Source organism: Amblyomma americanum, chromosome 2, assembly GCF_052857255.1.
Source record: "Amblyomma americanum isolate KBUSLIRL-KWMA chromosome 2, ASM5285725v1, whole genome shotgun sequence".
In the NCBI taxonomy this organism is placed as follows: domain Eukaryota; kingdom Metazoa; phylum Arthropoda; class Arachnida; order Ixodida; family Ixodidae; genus Amblyomma; species Amblyomma americanum.
The window spans coordinates 217,758,431-217,777,991 of NC_135498.1; the positions used below are offsets into that span (position 1 = coordinate 217,758,431).

At 49.4% G+C, this 19,561-nt stretch overlaps 1 protein-coding gene across 1 annotated transcript in view; it reads left to right on the forward strand.

Annotated features, from left to right (window-relative positions):
- Positions 1-17,814, forward strand: part of gry (trafficking protein particle complex subunit 11 gry) — a 374,318-nt gene extending 356,504 nt beyond the window's left edge. Inside the window, exon 30 of the mRNA XM_077655723.1 lies at positions 17,558-17,814. Coding sequence (XP_077511849.1) covers positions 17,558-17,623 — 66 coding nt within the window. The 3' untranslated portion in view covers positions 17,624-17,814. The remainder of the gene's footprint in view (positions 1-17,557) is intronic.
- Positions 17,815-19,561: the final 1,747 nt, after the last annotated feature.

Genomic DNA, 19,561 nt, shown 5'->3' on the forward strand with positions numbered 1-19,561 from the left:
AGGGACGACGGGGAGACGTCAGAGGTGGAAAGGCTGTCGATCTCGGCTGGAAGTGGGCAGCTGGACAGGGCATCAGCGTCTTGATGCTTGCGGCCGGAACGATAGACCACGCGGATGTCATTCTTGCAGACGAAGAGCCCACCTGGCAAGGCGGCCGGATGGGTCTTTCAAGGAAGAAAGCCAACAACGCGCATGATGGTCCGTCACAACGTCAAAAGAGCGGCCATAGAGGTACGGGCGGAATTTGGCAAGGGCCCATACGATGGCCAAACACTCTTTTTCACTGACGGAGTAATTAGTTTCAGCCTTCGTAAGTGTGCGGCTTGCGTAGGCAACAACGTATTCATCAAAACCACAGATGCGCTGGGCGAGTACGGCGCCGAGGCCGACACCACTGGCGTCCGTGTGGACCTCGGTAGGAGCGGTCGAGTCGAAATGGCGCAGTATGGGCGGCGCTGTGAGGAGGAGGCGCAAGGTGTTATATGCATCGTCGCACGCCGGAGACCACATCGATAAGTCGGAACTGCCGGACAGTTGTGTTAAAGGCGCAGCAATCGAAGCAAAGTTGCGAATAAACCTCAGAAAGTAAGAGCACAGACCTAAGAAGCTGCGCAAGTCTTTGATGGAAGTGGGTTTGTGAAAGTCTGCGACAACGCGAAGTTTAGCTGGGTTGGGACGAACGCCTTGCTTAGAGACAACTTATCCTAAAATTGTCAGCTGACGCGCAGCAAAACGGCATTTCTTCAAATTGAGCTGCAGGCCAGCGTCAGAGAGGCATGTCAAAACGTGCTTCAGGCGGGATAGATTGGTTTCAATGTCGGGCCGGGGAAAAGACGACAATGTTGTCGAGATAGCATAGACACATTTTCCTCTTGAGTCCACGCAAAATGGTGTCCATCATCCGTTCGAAGGTTGCAGGGGCATTACGAAGGCCGAATGGCATCACAGTAAATTCATAAATCCGTCGGGGGTCACAAAAGCAGTTTTGGGACGATCGGCCGCTTCCATGGGGACCTGCCAGTACCCAGAACGTAAATCGAGGGAGGAAAAGAGCTCCGCCCCTTGCAAACAGTCCAGAGCGTCATCTATGCGGGGGAGCGGATAGACATCCTTGCGCGTTATCTTATTAAGGCGGCGGTAATCGACACAGAAGCGTATGGAGCAATATTTCTTTTTCACAAGGACAACAGGCGATGCCCAAGGGCTACTTGAGGGCTGAATGACGCCGTTTTGAAGCATTTGGTCGACTTGCTCTGTAATAGTCTGGCGCTCGGTTGGAGACACGATAGGGGCACTGCCGCAGTGGCGCGTGGGCACCAGTGTCGATGCGATGGGTGACGGTGGAAGCTCGGCCCAAGGAAGTTTGGTGAGCGTCGAAGGAAGAGCGAAATTGATGAAGGAGGGCGAGAAGCTGTGTTCTTTATGGTGGGGGAAGATCGGCGTCGATGGAGCGCAAGAACAATTCGGTAGAAGAGCAATCTGGCGTAGAGGCAGGAGGGCTGAGCGCGTTCATGGCGAGGAGCGGTGTATCGTCGGTCTCCTCGCGGATGAGCAGAGATGCGATGGGCTGCACACTGCCGAGGCATTCACCAAGGCGCAGAGCGGTAGGGCAGGAAAACGGGTTAGAAACCAAAAGTATCGAAAGGCCAGCGGACACAGTCAGTACGGCGTATGGCAGAGGGAGACACTTGCGGTGCGGAAAAGTATGGCCTGGAGTAAAGAGGACAGTGTCGTCACCGATAGAGTCGCAAGACAAGTGTACAAGAACGGAAGAGCACGGGGGAATGTCGATGTCTTCGGCGGCGAGGGCTTTAACACAGGCAACAGGAGGAGTAGCGTCCAGAAAAGGATTGGGCAGAGAAGAGAACCCGACTTCCGCTCGACCACAGTCGATGATAGCTTCATAGGCGGAAAGGAAGTCCCATCCCAGAATAACAGGATGGGAACAGGAAGGCAGCACGACGAATTATATCGTGTAGAGGGAGTCCTGAATCACAACTCGAGCGGTACACGCTGCGGACGGCTTGATGTGCTCAGCGCTGGCCGTACGCAGCGACAGTCCAGCAATCGGCGTCTTTACCTTCTTCAACGAACTACAAAACTTTTCGTCCATAACAGAAATCGCAGCACCGGTGTCCACAAGGGCCAAAACAGTAGCATCCCTCGACAGAATTTTCGATCAGATGAGCAGGGGATATGTGAGGAAGTTCGACTGGGACGCAGTTCTTGCCTCAGGAACTGCGGCACCTAGTTTTCCTCCTGAGGGAGATTGGGGCGACGTCGCATAGGAGAAACGGAGCGGCGCCTCGGTGAAGGTGAACGATCAGGAGAAAAAGGACGACTAGACGGCGGCTCAGCAGATCCGGAGTACTGACTCGTGGAAGGCCAGTACGCGGGAGCTGGAGGAGGTGGCGCGTAGACTGGGAGACGGCGGCGGCAAAGCCGGGCCACATGACCAGGCAAGCCGCAATTGTAGCAGATAGGCCGGTTGTCGATGGTGCGCCAGGGATTGCTGACTCGCGGAGCCGGCCAAAGAGAAGGAGCCACCGCTCGCGCAGGTGTTGGAGAGAAAGCATAGGTAGGCGGTCGAAGTCTGGCGACGACGTCCGCGTATGCCAGCGGAGCGGCCATCGGGGGCGGCGTCTGGGCGACAACGTCGGCATATGTCAGCGGAGCGGCGACAGGTGGTGGCGGATGGGCGGGTGAAAGAGCCTCGGCAACCTGCTCTTGGATGGCGTGTAGAAGGGCCGGAGCCAAATCTGGAGCTTGCCCTGTAGGGTTCGGCAGAAGAGAAGGCTGACGTGCCACTTCTTCCCGAACAAAGTCTTTGATTTGTTGCAGCAGTGATGAGGTGTCAGGTGCTGGTGTCAGTCCAGCAAGCGGCTGGTGTCAAGTCCAGCTCCTCGAAGCTTTGGCAGAGGGTGACGACTTCAGCAACGGTGCGCAAGTCGCGCGCTACCAGCACCTGAAAGGCGTCATCGTCAACACCCTTCAAAATGTGTTTAATCTTGTCAGCTTCTGACATGTTGAGGTGACACGCTTGCATAGTTCAATGACGTCTTCGATGTAACTGGTAAAGCTTTCGCCGACCTGCTGAGACCGTTCACGCAAGCGTTGTTCGGCGCGGAGTTTCCGAACAGCAGGACGGCCAAACACTTCGGAGAAGGTTGTCTTGAAAGCAGACCATTGGTGCGGATGTCCACCTCGTGGTTCCGATACCACTGGTTAGCCACGCCGGTGAGATAAAAAATTACGTTATTTAGTTTGGTGGCATCGTCCCATTTGTTGTAAAGGCGCACCCTCTCGTAAGACGTGACCCAATCTTCGACATCCTGCTCATCGGTCCCACTGAAGATGGCAGGGTCCCGTTGGCGAAGGGAGCCGGCGCAGGTAACAACGGCTGGGCCCACTTGCACGGCTTGATGTCGAACGTCGTGAGGCATCGCAGGTGGCGGGAGAGTACGGTTGCGCAATTCCAGGGCTTGTACCCCGGCACCTCCACCAAATGTAAGGCGAGGGTTTATTTAAAAGAGCTGGGAGGAAGGGAGCAGCGGCGAGAACAATCCGAGGGCAACCATGTCGGGCACAGACACACGTGGCGATAGCAATACAGCTGACGCGCAGGGCCATCTTCGTTTTCACGAGTCATCTGCTTTGCATACAGCACGACTTTGGTCCATGTGTTTTTTAAATGAAAATATCAGATGTCGAAGGCCATGGTTGTGTCCGAGGATTGCTTCGACAGCTGGGGCAAAACCATGAGGACCGCACACGCTGCGTCGTCGCTGCCAATTGAAGAGGCACAAAACGGCTGTCCACCTTAATAAAGGCCCTTCTCGGGGCCGCCTCAGTGTTTCCTGGCTGATCACACGCTTTCCACCCTGTGCACGTGTTCTCCTGATTTCCAATTAAATAGGTCCTTCAAACCCTGCAGAAGGCTTGAATTAGGAACTGCTAATATCAAGATGGTGTATGGTACTTGAGAAACAACAGCGGCTACAATGGCAAAGGTGAAGAAGGGCTGGAGTTACACGCAAATAAAAAAAGGTTGGGGGCACCCAGATAACAAGCTGAAATGGTTTTGGACGGGACTCCTAGTTATTCGATATAAAAGACTCAAATAATGCATATTCAGTTGTACCATGCCTTTTTAAATAATCGCTCTCTAGAATCTCTAATCTTATTAAAAAACAAAATAATCTAAATGCTGAGCTTAGGGGTGCTAAGATTGTGTATCATCAAAAGCTGTTCTCTAATGTTAGAATGAAAAATTCAGACGCTGTGTGGAAAGTTGTTAATAACTTGTTAATAACCTACCCGCCGCGGTGGCTCAGTGGTTTGGGCGCTCAACTACTGATCCGGAGTACCCGGGTTCGAACCCGACCGCCGCGGCTGCGTTTTTATGGAGGAAAAACGCTAAGACGCCCGCGTGCTGTGCGTTGTCAGTGCACGTTAAAGATCCCCAGGTGGTCGAAATTATTCCGGAGCCCTCTACTACGGCACCTCTTCCTTCAACTCCCTCCTTTATCCCTTCCCTTACGCCGCGGTTCAGGTGTCCAACGATATATTTATTTATTTAAATACCCTAAAGGCCCAAGTGGGCATTACATAGGGGGGGAGGGCATGAAAACAACACAATACAGATTATTGGCACACAGTAGTTAACAAATACAAAGAATAACTATATATACAAATTGCAAGTACACATCACTGCAGTCGCTGAAAGATACATAGGTTGAGCGTATAAGACTTAATGCTTCAACAATACTGAAAATATCACGGTGAATTTTGTAGGCCAAGGTGCGATGAAAGTTTTGTTTGGAAATGTGATAACTCAGTTTCAGAAACTATGTCAGCCGGTAACGAGTTCCACTCTGCCATAGATAATAGTAAGGGTGATGTTTGATATTTCAGTGTTCGTGCGAAGATGGGTTGCACTTTGTGGGAATGATCAGACCGGGATGAAACATGATGGGCAGGGGCGATGCGATCAGCTGTGAACGGGGAGCCATCGTTGTACAAGGAATGAAAAAACGATAAACGAGAGAACTTGCGTCGAGTGATAAGGTCGGGAATACTGATAGTTTGCTTCAATAATGACACACTTTCATACGGTGAGTATGAAGAAAGGATGAACCTCACAGCTTTATTTTGCACAGACTCAAGGCGGTTAATTAATGAAACGCTACTTGGAGTTCATATTAAAGATGCATATTCTAAAGCTCACCTTATGAGTGTAGTATACGCGCGAAGCTTTGTCTCGGGGTTGGCAAGATATAGACGACGTTTGATGAGTCCCAGTTTCTTAAATGCTTTGTTTGTGATGTGATTTATGTGGGTGTTCCAGCTTAAATCAGCACTGAGATAAACACCTAGGTACTTAAAACAATCCGTTCTTTCAACTGTATTCTCATTAATTGTGTAGACATTAGAAGGTATATTAGTGCGCGTGGAAAAGGTCATCAACATTGTTTTTTTATATTAATTTCCATCTGCCATAGCTGGCACCATTCATTTAGGCACACTAAGTCGGTCTGTAGAATAACTGCATCAAGGGGGGTGACTATCCTTCTATAGATTACGCAGTCGTCAGCGAACAGTCGCACGTTAGATGATATGTTAGATGCTATGTCATTAATGTAAATTAAAAATAGTAATGGCCCTAAAACGGATCCCTGTGGGACTCCCGATATGACTCGTGAACTGCTGAGATAGATACTGCGCCAGTTCCTTTCCCCCAAAACCAATTATTATTATTTTACCATTCTTCTTCTGCTTATAGATTTTTCTTAATACGTACTGCACATTTAAGGACCGCTTCGAATCGACTCTACACCCGAAACACCGATCTCTGGTATATTCCATATTTTCGAAATAATTATAAACTACAAACGCTTGAACGCAATTTACCGACCACTCTTAAAAAGTACAAAGTTTTGGCTAGTGTTAAACCAAGCGAGTTAAAAATGTATTTTGTTAATATATAGCCATTTTGCGTTTTATGTGCCTGTTGTCTGCCGGTGCCATGTATGCCTATTAAGTGTTTTTTTTCCTCTCTATTTTTCTCGGGTCCTCTCTTTGTTTTCATGCGTCTGTAAACTATTGTTAGTGAACATACATGCTCATTGTTTTCATTGCATTGAATGTATATGTCACTTGATTCGTTGTTTTTTTCTGTTTTTAAAATATATATATATATATATATATATATATATATATATATATATATATATATATATATATATATATATATATATACATATATTGTCACGTGGTGGTGACGTTGAAGAACACAGTAGCAATACTGTGAAAGACAAAACTTTTTTTATTGGGCGAACCTGTGCCCACAAAAGAGGCTACACTTACAGCACAACGGTAGCGGCGAGCACGGTCGGCGATCGTCGAAAATCTGATGCGCGGGTCAAGCGCGTCGGCTGTTATATAGCAGTCGTCGAATGTTCCAGACTAATCGTTGGGACCCGCGTGCCTTCCACAAAGTTCTACACCATTCGCGTCAGGCGATGAAATCAGATAACATCTACAACAGACAGCGAACAGAAGCATCGATGACTTGCCAGAAACTTCGGATAGATGCAGGCGCATCCCGCGCTGTGCGATAACACTTGTTAGGCGGCGAAACGTGGTCGCCTGATAAAGATAAATGACACGTGTCATTACCCCCCCCCCTCTTGAAAAGCGTCGACCCGACGCTGCAAACAAACGAAATAAAGAAAAGCACTCGTAGCAAAGAAAACAACAAAAATAAGGAAGTTCGTCAGCGTCCGTAAAAGGGTTTAAGGCGCACCACGTGGACCACTTCAGATCGTGCGCGGCGCCGCTGTGAATGCGAAATGCCGTCTGGCACGATCTCATAGTCCAGTGAGCCAATACGTCGAATGACCTTGTAAGGTCCGAAATAGCGTCGCAATAGTTTCTCACTGAGTCCTCGTCGGTGTATCGGGGTCCATACCCAAACACGGTCGCCGGGCTGGTACTCGACGAAGCGTCGTCGCAGGGTGTAGTGTCGGCTGTCGGTACGCTGCTGGTTCTGGATCCGTAGGCGGGCGAGCTGTCGAGCTTCTTCGGCGCGCTGGAGATAGATAGCGACGTCAAGATTTTCCTCGTCAGTGACGTGCGGCAGCATGGCGTCGAGCGTCGTCGTCGAGTTCCTGCCGTAAACCAACTTAAATGGCGTGATCTGTGTTGTTTCTTGCACCGCCGTGTTGTAAGCGAATGTTACATACGGCAGGACCGCATCCCATGTCTTGTGCTCGACGTCGACGTACATTGCTAGCATGTCGGCGAGGGTCTTGTTAGGCGCTCCGTGAGACCATTCGTCTGCGGATGGTAGGCAGTTGTCCTCCTGTGACTTGTCTGGCTGTATTGCAGAATGGCTTGCGTGAGCTCTGCTGTAAAAGCCGTTCCTCTGTCGGTGATGAGGACTTCTGGAGCACCATGTCGCAGCAGGATGTTCTCGACGAAAAATTTCGCCAATTCGGCTGCGCTGCCTTTCGGCAGAGCTTTAGTTTCAGCGAAGCGGGTGAGATAGTCCGTCGCCACGACGATCCACTTATTTCCGGAAGTTGATGTCGGAAACGGTCCCAACAAGTCCATCCCGATCTGCTGAAAAGGTCGGTAAGGAGGCTTGATCGGCTGTAGTAATCTCGCTGGCCTTGTCGGTAGTGTCTTGCGTCGCTGACAGTCTCGGCATGTCTTGACGTAACGGGCGACATCGGCGGTTAGGTGCGGCCAGTAATATCTTTCTTGTATCCTTGATAGCGTCCTGGAGAAACCGAGGTGCCCAGCGGTCGGATCGTCATGTAGGGCGTGCAGTACTTCTGGACGCAGCGCCGACGGAACAACAAGAAGATAGTTGGCGCGGACTGGTGAGAAGTTCTTCACGAGTAGGTTGTTTTGAAGCGTGAACGAAGACAATCCACGCTTAAATGCCCTAGGGACAACGTCGGTGTGCCCTTCCAAATAATCGACTAGGGATTTTAGCTCCGGGTCTCCTCGTTGCTGTTCGGCGAAGTCTTCCGCGCTTATTATTCCAAGGTAGGCGTCGTCATCCTCGTCATCTTGCGGCGGCGGGTCAATGGGGGCGCGTGATAGGCAATCGGCATCTGAGTGTTTTCGTCCGGACTTGTACGTTACAGTGATGTCGTATTCTTGTAGTCTGAGGCTCCACCGTGCCAGCCGTCCTGAAGGGTCCTTTAAGTTAGCTAGCCAACACAATGCGTGATGGTCGCTGACCACTTTGAATGGCCTGCCATATAGGTAAGGGCGAAATTTCGCTGTGGCCCAAACGATGGCGAGGCATTCCTTTTCGGTTGTAGAAAAATTGCCTTCCGCTTTTGATAACGACCGGCTAGCGTAAGCTATCACGTGTTCATGCCCATCTTTTCTCTGGACTAGGACGGCACCGAGGCCTAGGCTACTGGCGTCAGTGTGGATTTCGGTATCGGCGTGCTCGTCGAAGTGCGCAAGTACGGGCGGCGACTGCATGCATCGTTTGAGTTCTTGAAATGCGTCGGCCTGCGGCGTTTCCCACCTGAACTCGACGTCACATTTAGTGAGCTGTGTCAGCGGCTCAGCGATGCGTGAAAAGTCCTTGACAAATCGCCTGTAGTAGGCACACATGCCAAGAAATCTACGCACTGCCTTCTTGTCGATGAGCTGCGGGAACTGCGATGGCAGCTGTCTTCTGTGGGTCAGGGTGGACTCCAGACTTGCTGATGATGTGGCCTAGGAACAGAAGCTCATCGTAAGCGAGGCGGCACTTTTCTGGCTTCAGAGTGAGCCCTGATGACTTGATGGCCTCTAGTACTGTGGCAAGTCGCCCAAGGTGATCGTCGAAATTTGCGGCGAAGACAACGACGTCATCCAAGTAAACGAGACAGGTCTGCCACTTCAATCCTGCTAAAACCGTGTCCATCACGCGCTGGAACGTTGCAGGCGCCGAGCACAGTCCAAATGGCATAACCTTGAACTCGTAGAGGCCGTCTGGGGTGATGAAGGCGGTCTTTTCGCGATCTTTTTCGTCGACTTCTATTTGCCAATAGCCAGACTTGAGGTCCATCGACGAGAAGTATTTTGCGTTGCAGAGCCGATCCAATGCGTCGTCTATCCGTGGGAGGGGGTATACGTCCTTCTTCGTGATCTTGTTCAGACGACGATAATCGACGCAGAAACGGAGGGTTCCGTCCTTTTTCTTCACCAGGACAACAGGGGATGTCCACGGGCTTTTCGACGGCTGGATGATGTCGTCGCGCAGCATTTCGTCGACTTGCTCTCTTATCGCTTCACGTTCTCGCGGCGAAATTCGGTAAGGGCTCTGCCGGAGTGGTCGAGCGCACTCCTCGGTGATTATGCGATGCTTGGCGACTGGTGTTTGTCGAATCCTCGATGACGTCGAAAAGCAGCCTTTGTATCGTCGGAGCAGACTTCTGAGCTGCTGTTGCTTAATCACGGGGAGACTTGGATTAATGTTGTAGTCTGGTTCGGGAACCATGGTCGTCGTGGTAGATGCGGCGGAATCCGAGAGGACAAACGCATTACTGGTTTCCAGAATTTTCTCGATGTATGCGATCGTCGTGCCCTTGTTGATGTGCTTGAACTCCTGGCTGAAGTTTGTCAGCAACACTTCAGTTTCCCCCCCATGCAGTCGAGCGATCCCTCTTGCGACCCAAATTTCACGGTCTAGCAGTAGACGTTGGTCGCCTTCGATGACACCTTCTACGTCAGCGGGTATTTCGGTGCCGACCGATATAACAATGCTTGAGCGAGGCGGGGTGCTCACTTGATCTTCGAGCACACTCAAGGCGTGGTGACTACGAGGGCTCTCCGGCGGTATTGCTTTATCTTCCGACAGCGTTATTGACTTCGACTTCAGGTCGATGATTGTGCCGTGTTGGTTCAGGAAGTCCATACCGAGAATGACGTCTCGTGAACACTGTTGGAGGATAACGAAGGTGGCAGGGTAAGTGCGGTCATGAATGGTTATTCTTGCCGTGCAGATTCCAGTCGGCGTGATGAGGTGTCCTCCAGCGGTCCGAATTTGAGGGCCTTCCCATGCGGTCTTAACTTTCTTCAACTGGGCGGCGATGTGTCCACTCATTACGGAGTAATCAGCCCCTGTGTCCACTAAGGCGGTAACTGCGTGGCCGTCGAGAAGCACGTCGAGGTCTGTGGTTCTTTGTCTGGCGTTGCAGTTAGGTCTTGGCGCCGGATCACGGCTGCGTCGTGTTGAACTGAAGTTGGAACGTCGCGTCGTCAAGTCGTCTTTCGTCGGTGTATTCATGGCGTCCTGACTTCGTCGGGACGGCGGCGTGTCGTTATTATGTCGTCGAGGTGGTCTCTGCGCCGTCTTCGTCGGCGGCGGAGGATCTTCGTCAGTTCGACGAACAGCAACCGCACCTCCATCGGTTGCTGCTTTTAGTTTTCCGGATATGGGCTCGCAGAGCGGCCCCGTGCTGGGCCAGTGTATGGACGGCGCTGCGGCGACAGGTAGCGGCCTGGTGACGGCGACCGGGATGGCCGTCGGGGGCTCCACTGAGTAGCGGCGAGGTAGTCGGCGATGTCACGAGGGCGTTCGCCTCCTTGAGGGCGCGGTGCGTCGACGGCGAACCCTCGCAATCCCAGGTCGCGGTATGGGCATCGGCGGTACACATGGCCGGCTTCCCCGCAGTGGTAGCAGAGCGGGCGGGGGTCAGGAGCGCGCCAAACGTCTGTCTTCCTCGGGTAGCTGCGCTGGTCGACGGGTGGGCGTGTTGGTGGCGGCGGCGGTGGTCGACGGAATTGCGGCGTTACAGGGTCCTGGCGCGGTCGTGGAGGGGGACCTTGACGGCGGGCGACGGCGGCGTAGGTCATCGCTTCTGGCTGTGATGATTGTGGTTGTACCTCGCGAACTCCCAGCGATCGCTGGACTTGTTCTTTGACAATTTCGGCGACTGAGGCCACTTAGGTTGCGATGAAGGGAAGATCCTTTGAAGCTCCTCTCGTACGACTGCCCTGATGGTCTCGCGCAGGTCGTCGGTGGCCAGTGACTGAACTCCGGCGTAGTTTGTCGAGTTCGTGCGGCGGTTGTATTGTCGGTTCCGCATTCGAGTGTCTTCTCAATGCTGGTGGCCTCGCGAAGGAACTCTTCTACGGTCGTCGGTGGGCTTCGTGTCATTGCGCCGAAAAGTTCCTCCTTTACACCACGCATCAGTAGGCGGACTTTCTTCTCTTCGGACATTTCCGGGTCGGCGTGCCGGAACAGACGGCTCATTTCCTCAGTGAAGATTGCGATCGTCTCATTCGGCAGCTGCGCTCTGGTCTCCAGTAGAACTTGGGCTCGCTACGCAGGACGCTTGTAAATGTTTGCAGGAAGCTGCTTCGGAACAGGTCCCACGTCGTCAATGTGGCTTCTCGATTCTAGAACCACGTCCTGGCGGCGTCCTCCAATGCGAAATAGACATGTCGCAGCTTGTCGTCGCTTGCCCAGCTGTTAAACGTAGCGACCCTCTCATACGTTTCCAGCCAGCTTTCCGGGTCCTCAAATGTGGAACCGCGGAACGACGGTGGTTCCCTGGGCTGCTGCAGCACGATGGGGGACAATGGGGCTGCCATTGGGGTTGCCTCGGCCACAATCTTCTTGGTCTTCTTAGGTAGAAGTCCGTGCTCCGGGGGCAGCTGTTGAAGACGGCGGCTTGCTCGATTGTCCGGGACTACGTTGGTGTTCTCTTTGCGGTCCGGGCTTGGATCACGGCTTGTCGGGGGCGTCCGGTACATGAACAAAACAAAAAAGAAGCACCTCCACCATGTCACGTGGTGGTGACGTTGAAGAACACAGTAGCAATAATGTGAAAGACAAAACTAACTTTTATTGGGCGAACCTGTGCCCACAGAGGCTACACTTACAGCACAACGGTATAAAGAGAATTTATTGGTACACCAGAGCACAACGGTAGCGGCGAGCACGGTCGGCGATCGTCGAAAATCTGATGCGCGGGTCAAGCGCGTCGGCTGTTATATAGCAGTCGTCGAATGCCCCAGACTAATCGTTTGGACCCGCGTGCCTTCCACAAAGTTCTACACCATTCGCGTCAGGCGATGAAATCAGATAACATAAGGTTCGTCTACAACAGACAGCGAACAGAAGCATCGATGACTTGCCAGAAACTTCGGATAGATGCAGGCGCGTCCCGCGCTGTGCGATAACACTTGTTAGGCGGCGAAACGTGGTCGCCCGATAAAGATAAATGACACGTGTCAATGTGTGTGTGTGTGTGTGTGTGTGTGTGTGTGTGTGTGTGTGTGTGTGTGTGTGTGTGTGTGTGTGTGTGTGTGTGTGTGTGTGTGTGTGTGTGTGTGTGTGTGTGTGTGTGTGTGTGTGTGTGTGTGTGTGTGTGTGTGTGTGTGTGTGTGTGTGTGTGTGTGTGTGTGTGTGTGTGTAAAATTTTTTTTGGTTGAAGTGTGTTTGTCGTGTACTGCCATTTCAGTCGTGCTTGGGCCCAGTCAAGCTGCTTTTTAGCAGCTTTTAGCCCTTGCATCTCTCCAGGATGTAACTTGCATTCTGGAAAAATAAAGTGAAGTGAAATGAAATGAAATTGCATTTGGAAGAGAAAGACAAGTTTTCATTTTGCAGTGTAAGCTTGCGTCTCTAGAATGAAAAGAGAGCCTTGCCTCGCACCGCTTGGGCTTGTCGTTGACCCCCCCCCCCCCCCCCGTTGACCCCACAGAAAAAAAAAAGGACGTCTCTAGGAAACTATTTGCGGGATCTTTCCCCCGCTTCGGAAGGAGAGGGGGGGGGGGGGGGGTTGATGGCCTCCCCTTTGTCGGGTTCGCCGCGAGACGCGACGCACGATGGACAAGACGAAGAAAGGAAGCGGGCAAAGCTGCCTTTCCGAAATTAACCGTGACTTATAAGTGCCTATAGCTGTGTTTGGATTCCAGGGAAGTAGCAGCCGACCTCCTAATCCTCCTCGCCCATTCCCACAGGGCTCCGCGTGCCATGTCGCCATGTGCGGTGAAAAGAGCAGTGTGCAGAGTTTAAATGAAACAAGTATGAAGCTATACAATGAAGCCAATTACAGACAGCTAGAGGAATTTCAAGAGCATGCTGTGTGATGCTAGTTATCTCAGTCAAATCTAATGCGGTAAACTATTATTTCGTTTTTTTTTGACCCAACAGATATGGAATGTCTGAAGACGAATCTGTACCAAACACATCGGTGCATCAGTTGTGAGGCCTGAAAAAAGTTGTACCAACCTATAAATGCCCATGTCGTGATAACCAGGAATACAGAAGTATTAAGGAAAACAAAAGCATTTTTTTTTGTCCGGGCTCGCACACCTGCTACAAACATCTTCATGCGTAGCGATTTAAATGAGTCTGTAGGAAGCTTTTTGGGTAAAAAGTACAGTATGGCAGAAAGGAGTCTTTAGAAAATGCGCTGTGTAGAAATAACCATAACAAATCAATGCCATCGTTCGATAAATGTAACAAATACCGTGCGAAGAAGCTTGCTGCATAGTATTTTTTTTGCATGTTATTGGTTGCAGACTGTTCTGCAGTCACTGGACTGTGATTGCGTATGTACTGCATGACAGTGCGTCGATTGCAGACCAGTTAACCAACAGAGAGATGCTTGTTCCTATCGTTTAACACACATAAACAACATCAATGAAACAGGATGCCATGTGTAACTTTTTGACATGTTCCTTGTTCGCAGCCTCTAAAAATGTTTCCGCGTAAATGCGCTAGCTTGGTTTGCAGCAATATAACCACGGGACTGCTGTAACTTGCCACATTTTAAATTGTGTGGAAATCATTGCATGTGAGGGGTCACAAACATATCCTGTTGCTTGAAGGTCCCGTTGCTCAGTTGGCAATGCTTTGACAGCCATGACCAGCTTTCCGCATTCATGTGCACAGGGTATGCCCATTACGTGCATGCCTTTCTGCCTATTACTGGCTTACAATGAAAACAGACAAAAAAACACAGAGCACAAGTACAGATAGTGTGTTGTTGTTAGCCTATCAAAAGATGGCACATACCCACACTGGGGGATCAGCCAAAAGTCGGGTGGCTATTCACCTGAACGCAGTTAATAAAAAGGAAAAGCACGTGGGAGCGCAACACCGGTGAATTCTTCAGATAGTTGTTGTTGTTGTTAGCCTATCAAAAGATGGCACATACCCACACTGGGGGATCGGCCAAGAATCGGGTGGTAGTGTTTGTAGTCCACACTCTTCTTCTTCTTCACCTCAGTAAATATGGCACATGCCCAGGCGGGGGGACTGGCCAAGGTACAGTGGGGATTGCCAATGAAGTATTTGCACGGGGGAAAAAAAAGACGTGAGGCGGCGGTGTAGAATACTGAATCAAGATAAAAATACTGAAATTCACTTAAATTTAAGAAATATGAATTAACAGGAATAGAATCAAGCATTTTGGGCATGAGACAGAATTTTGTATACAGCTAACAAGGTAACCGATCAGTTGCACTTATGTAATCATGAAGGTAGCCACAAACACTGCTTAACGGTAATTCCTTAAATTGGCGCTCGCACCGAACGAGAGAAGAACTGGAAGAGACAGAGGGTGTCCTAACCTCGAAAGAGGGACCTCCAATACTGATTTCCTTGAACTGCGAACCGCCGGCAAGAGAGGAGAAAATGATCTAATGTTTCAACTTGCCCACATGAGACACAAAGGTTTGTCGCAGCGAACCCGCATCTGCGTAAGTACAAATTTAAGTGAGGAATTCCGCATCGCAGAAGCGTCATTGACACCTCACAACGACTTGATTTACACCACCGGACATTCCATGGGTACTTTAAGTGGTGAAAATCTACGGTATTGAGCAACGGATCACTCAAGCTGGCTGAATTATTTTGGAAAAGCTGGAAACGTGAAGTTTCCAACAGAATGAGGTGAGGGACGGGATAGATTACAGGATCGCTGATAGCTGATCTTGCCAATAAATCAGCCACCTCGTTAAAATAGACACCGAATGCCTGCAGGTACCCGGACAAAGCAGATCTCACGTGCTCTGCACGGAACAAAAAAGCTAGGCGACCGATTCAATAAAGATTTTCCGAAATTTTGGAGAGACTAGAACTGAAAGGCAGTCTGCAAGAATAAGAACCCGTGCTATATGCCTGAGAATTTTGAGAAGAGCCCAACCAATAGCAAAAAACTATACGAAGAATATACGAGTATAATCACGGATACGAACGGAATAGCTCCAAGCCAGATCCTTCGAATATATACCAATCGCCGCCTTCTCACAGCTGCCGGAGGCATCAGTGGAGAGAACGGTATGATGAGGAAAATTCTGTAGGTGTTCAGAAAGAAGACCATTTAGGATATTTGCGGGCATATGTTTCGCACGGGACGGGTAAATATAGTCGTAATGGAAGACGGGGTCAGCCTGCGTACCAGCAACTCGTTGCAAGGAGATCAGGTCAACCTGAAGCGGAGCTTGCGTGAACCTAAGTTGCGGAAGCTGATAGCGTGACCAATGCCTCCCATGCATGCTTACACAGACATTTCTCACAACTAGCCGACCGTAGTATCGAATGAGCTTAATAATTGGTTTTTGGGTGGAAAGGAAATGGCGCAGTATCTGTCTCATATATCGTTGGACACCTGAACCGCGCCGTAAGGGAAGGGATAAAGGAGGGAGTGAAAATTACCTTTTTTAGTCGTTCTATGTGCACAGCTTAGAAGTATGTGGAAGGTACTTTGGCTGTGAGTGCTTTGGCCTTTCTCATAGTCCTTTTGTGAACTGAAGTGGTGAACTATATTACCTTCTTCATTACTTATTGTGCCATCATTTTTGCAATAACGAAAAGTGGGCACATAGTAAAGATCTGCAAGCACTGAGGATTTGTCTTTAAACTCTGACATCATTATGGATGGAATCAATACAATGTAGAAGAACAAGTATAGTGCAGCACCACATGTATGAGTGGAAGTGAAAGACGAATGTTGATGTTGTTAGCCTATCAAAAGATGACACATACCCACACTGGGCGATGGGCCGAGAATCCGGTGGCTATTCACCTGTACTCAGTTAAAAAAAAAAAGAAAACCACGCGGGAACGCAACACCAGTAGGTGTGCTGAATTTCAGGAAAAAAACAGTGCAACAAGTAACAAAAATATTCCTAAATCAGATTTTACATTGCATAATGAACCATGACTGTACCAAAGCAATGAGGTATAAGTGAAGCATTTCATTCCTTTCGTGACAGAAATGAGCTATATGGTGTGTTTTGTTGAATAATTAAAAAAGTGATTTTTGATGGCAGCCAGCATGGGTCGTTTCACGTTATAGCTCACGATTACAATCACATCTGATATAGATGACACGCATGCTATGAAAGCAAGATCATTTTTTCTTTTTTTATGTGAAATGCACAGGCAGTGTCAAGGCTTGCTTCACAATTTGATTTCTGACGTATACACAAATATAAATTATTCGTGTTACACCAGAACCAACACTACTTAAGTTGGTAAATCATGTTCATTACCAGGGTGTCATTAATAGAAAACATATACTAATGCTGCTAATCTTATAGAAGGACAAACAGCGGTTTTATGAAGACCTTAAGTAATACGTGATACTGTTGTGTCCATCAGGTAATGAACTGTGCGGCAGTTTCAGTTTCTCTTCTCTTATTTTCAGTTTCAGTTCTCTTCAGAGTTTCAGTTTCAGTCACATGCATCTTGCTTGACACCACGTATACGTGACGCAGGAAAAGTAAGGGGGGGGGGGGGTCAGCAAAACTTGGCGTCAGCATGACATCGCTCGCTCCGGTGTGTCGTTCGATCTCTTGCATCTACAATACAACAACGTGCCGACGAGGTAAACCTTTACTATGAGTTTCACGGGATCTTACGCCCCCTTGTACATTCCTGGAAACCACGGGCCAGCCACCAATACCATGAAACCAGTGGAAAGCACTGTTTTCTGCCTACTTAGAGGCATCTGGCGCCTGAGTTTGCTGCATCCCGGCGCAAAGCTGTGCTTCTGCATTCGCGCGGCGTCGAAGGTCAGCGTCGTTGCGGAACTCTCCCGCCACGGGCGCAATATTAAAACGAAGGAGCAGGGACCTCAATTAAATGAAGCTACGAAAGGCGAAGATGCGTTTCTAACCGAGCTCAACACTTGCGACCGTCTGTTCTCAGCCGCGACGGAACACCACCGTGGTTCAAGATATGTTTACAGAACCCTGGTGAGCCTAGATCTGTCAGAGGTTTATATTGCTCAGTTGCGCGAACTTGCGAAGAATTGCGACTTCGTCAATTCCTGCCCGCTCCCCGCGGCTGCTGGGTGGACAGGGGGTGACAGCGCGTTTTTCTTGTTCTCTTTATTTCTCTTTCTCCCTTTTCTAGTATTTTTCGTTTGTGCCCATCTTCTTTCCAGAATCCGATTGCTTGTTGCTCTGTTCGATACAAACACGCAACACTCTGGCGCAAGCTAGACATACACACTCCCCTCACCCCTGACCCTAACCCACTATCACCCCTCCTTCCCCACTCCTGCCTGCACCTTGTGCCCAGAACCATTCGCCTCTTCCCTCCACATCCTCTCCCTCTACCCGGCGGACCCTCCCCCGCGCGGCCTAGAGGACCTCAAGACCTGGGAGGACTGGGAGACCCTGCTGCGCTCGGAGGACCCGGCCGTGCGGACAATCGCCACCGGCCGGGCTGCCAGTGTTATGGAACTTAGGGACAAACATTTGAGTGCAGTGGGGTCGTGCGGAGACCCAGGGGCGTGCCCCGACTTCCTCTCCAACAATAAAGTTTCTCTCTCTCTCTCTCTTGCTCTGTTCATGTGGCGGACAAGTGTGCCAATTCCAACTCCTTAAGAAGGGAAGGCAGATCGCTGTAACTTCAGTCTTGAGAAAGGACAGGCTCTGTCCGAAACGTCGACTCAAAATAAATCTGTCTAAATGAAGCGTTCCTCAACTTTGCATATATGCATATATATATATATATATATATATATATATATATATATATATATATATATATATATATATATATATATATATATATATATATATATATATATTAGCAGACACGGTCAGGTAAATGAGGGGCCCGTTTGACAAACCTATGAAGGGACCCAACAGTCACCGAAACCAAGGTGCATAGGGGAACGTTATTATTTTTTTAATGTGCTTATCAGTGGGATAATATTACTTAGATTACTAAATCGCATAAAGAAAATTACTTATAAAGCAGCAGAAAAAACAACCATGCCGCCGGTGGGATCCGAACCCACGACCTCCGAATATCGCGTCCGGTGCTCTTACCAACTGAGCTACGGCGACGACTGTCCAATCTGCTGCTTTCGTGGGTATTTATGTTTTGCGTGTAAGCGAACCTTGAGAGTGTTCACCAGCGCCACCCTCGTCCATAGCGGTGGACGTAGCACCTCCTGTAATACCGCAAGTGTGACGTAGAACGTCTTCTAACGGCGAGGGCGGAAACTGTGCGAGAGCCCTCTTATGCTACCTATGGCATCAAGACTGCCAGAACCGAGACCCCCGTTAAGCTATTAGCAGACAAGGCAAATGAAATGAGGGGCTCGTTTGACAAACATATTAAGGAAGCCAACTGTCACCGAAACCAAGGTGCATAGGGGAACGTTATTATTTTTTTAATGTGCTTATCAGTGGGATAATATTACTCAGATTACTAAATCGCATAAAGAAAATTACTTATAAAGCAGCAGAAAAAACAACCATGCCGCCGGTGGGATTCCGAACCCACGATCTCCGAATATCGCGACCGGTGCTCTTACCAACTGAGCTACGGCGACTGTTGTCAAATCTGCTGCTCTCGTGGTATTTTATGTATATATATATATATATATATATATATATATATATATATATATATATATATATATATATATATATATATATATATATATATATATATATATGTGTGTGTGTGTGTGTGTGTGAAGGGAGCCAACAGTCACCGAAACCAAGGTGCATAGGGGAACGTTATTATTATTTTTTTTAATGTGTTGTGCTTATCAGTGGGATAATATTACTTGAATTACTAAATCGCATACAGAAAATTACTTATAAAGCAGCAGAAAAAACAACCCTAGCCGTTAGAAGACGTTTTACGTCACACTTGCGGTATTACAGGACGTGCTACGTCCACCGCTATGGACGAGGGTGGCGCTGGTGAACACTCTCAAGGTTCGCTTACACGCAAAACATATGGTGACTTCGAATCGCAGAGTTGGAGCACTTCTGGACCAACGTTTCCTGCTCTTTTCAGAGCAACTGTATTCCAAACGTAGATCTGAGCCACTGATCGCGTCTTCCAATCGTAGAAAGGGAGCTGTTGCCGAGCCGAGATTGCTCCGTGGAGCAGTCGGGGCTGCTCCACCGAAATCGGCGGATCCGACCGGAAGTTTGCGTGACGTTCTTATGCAGCGGCGATAGCGGCGCCCTACATGCTCTGGCCAGAGCAAGTGTACTCTAATCGCAATTTCAGGTCACGCGCTCTGCGCTGGATTCAGGCGCTCTGTCACAGAGC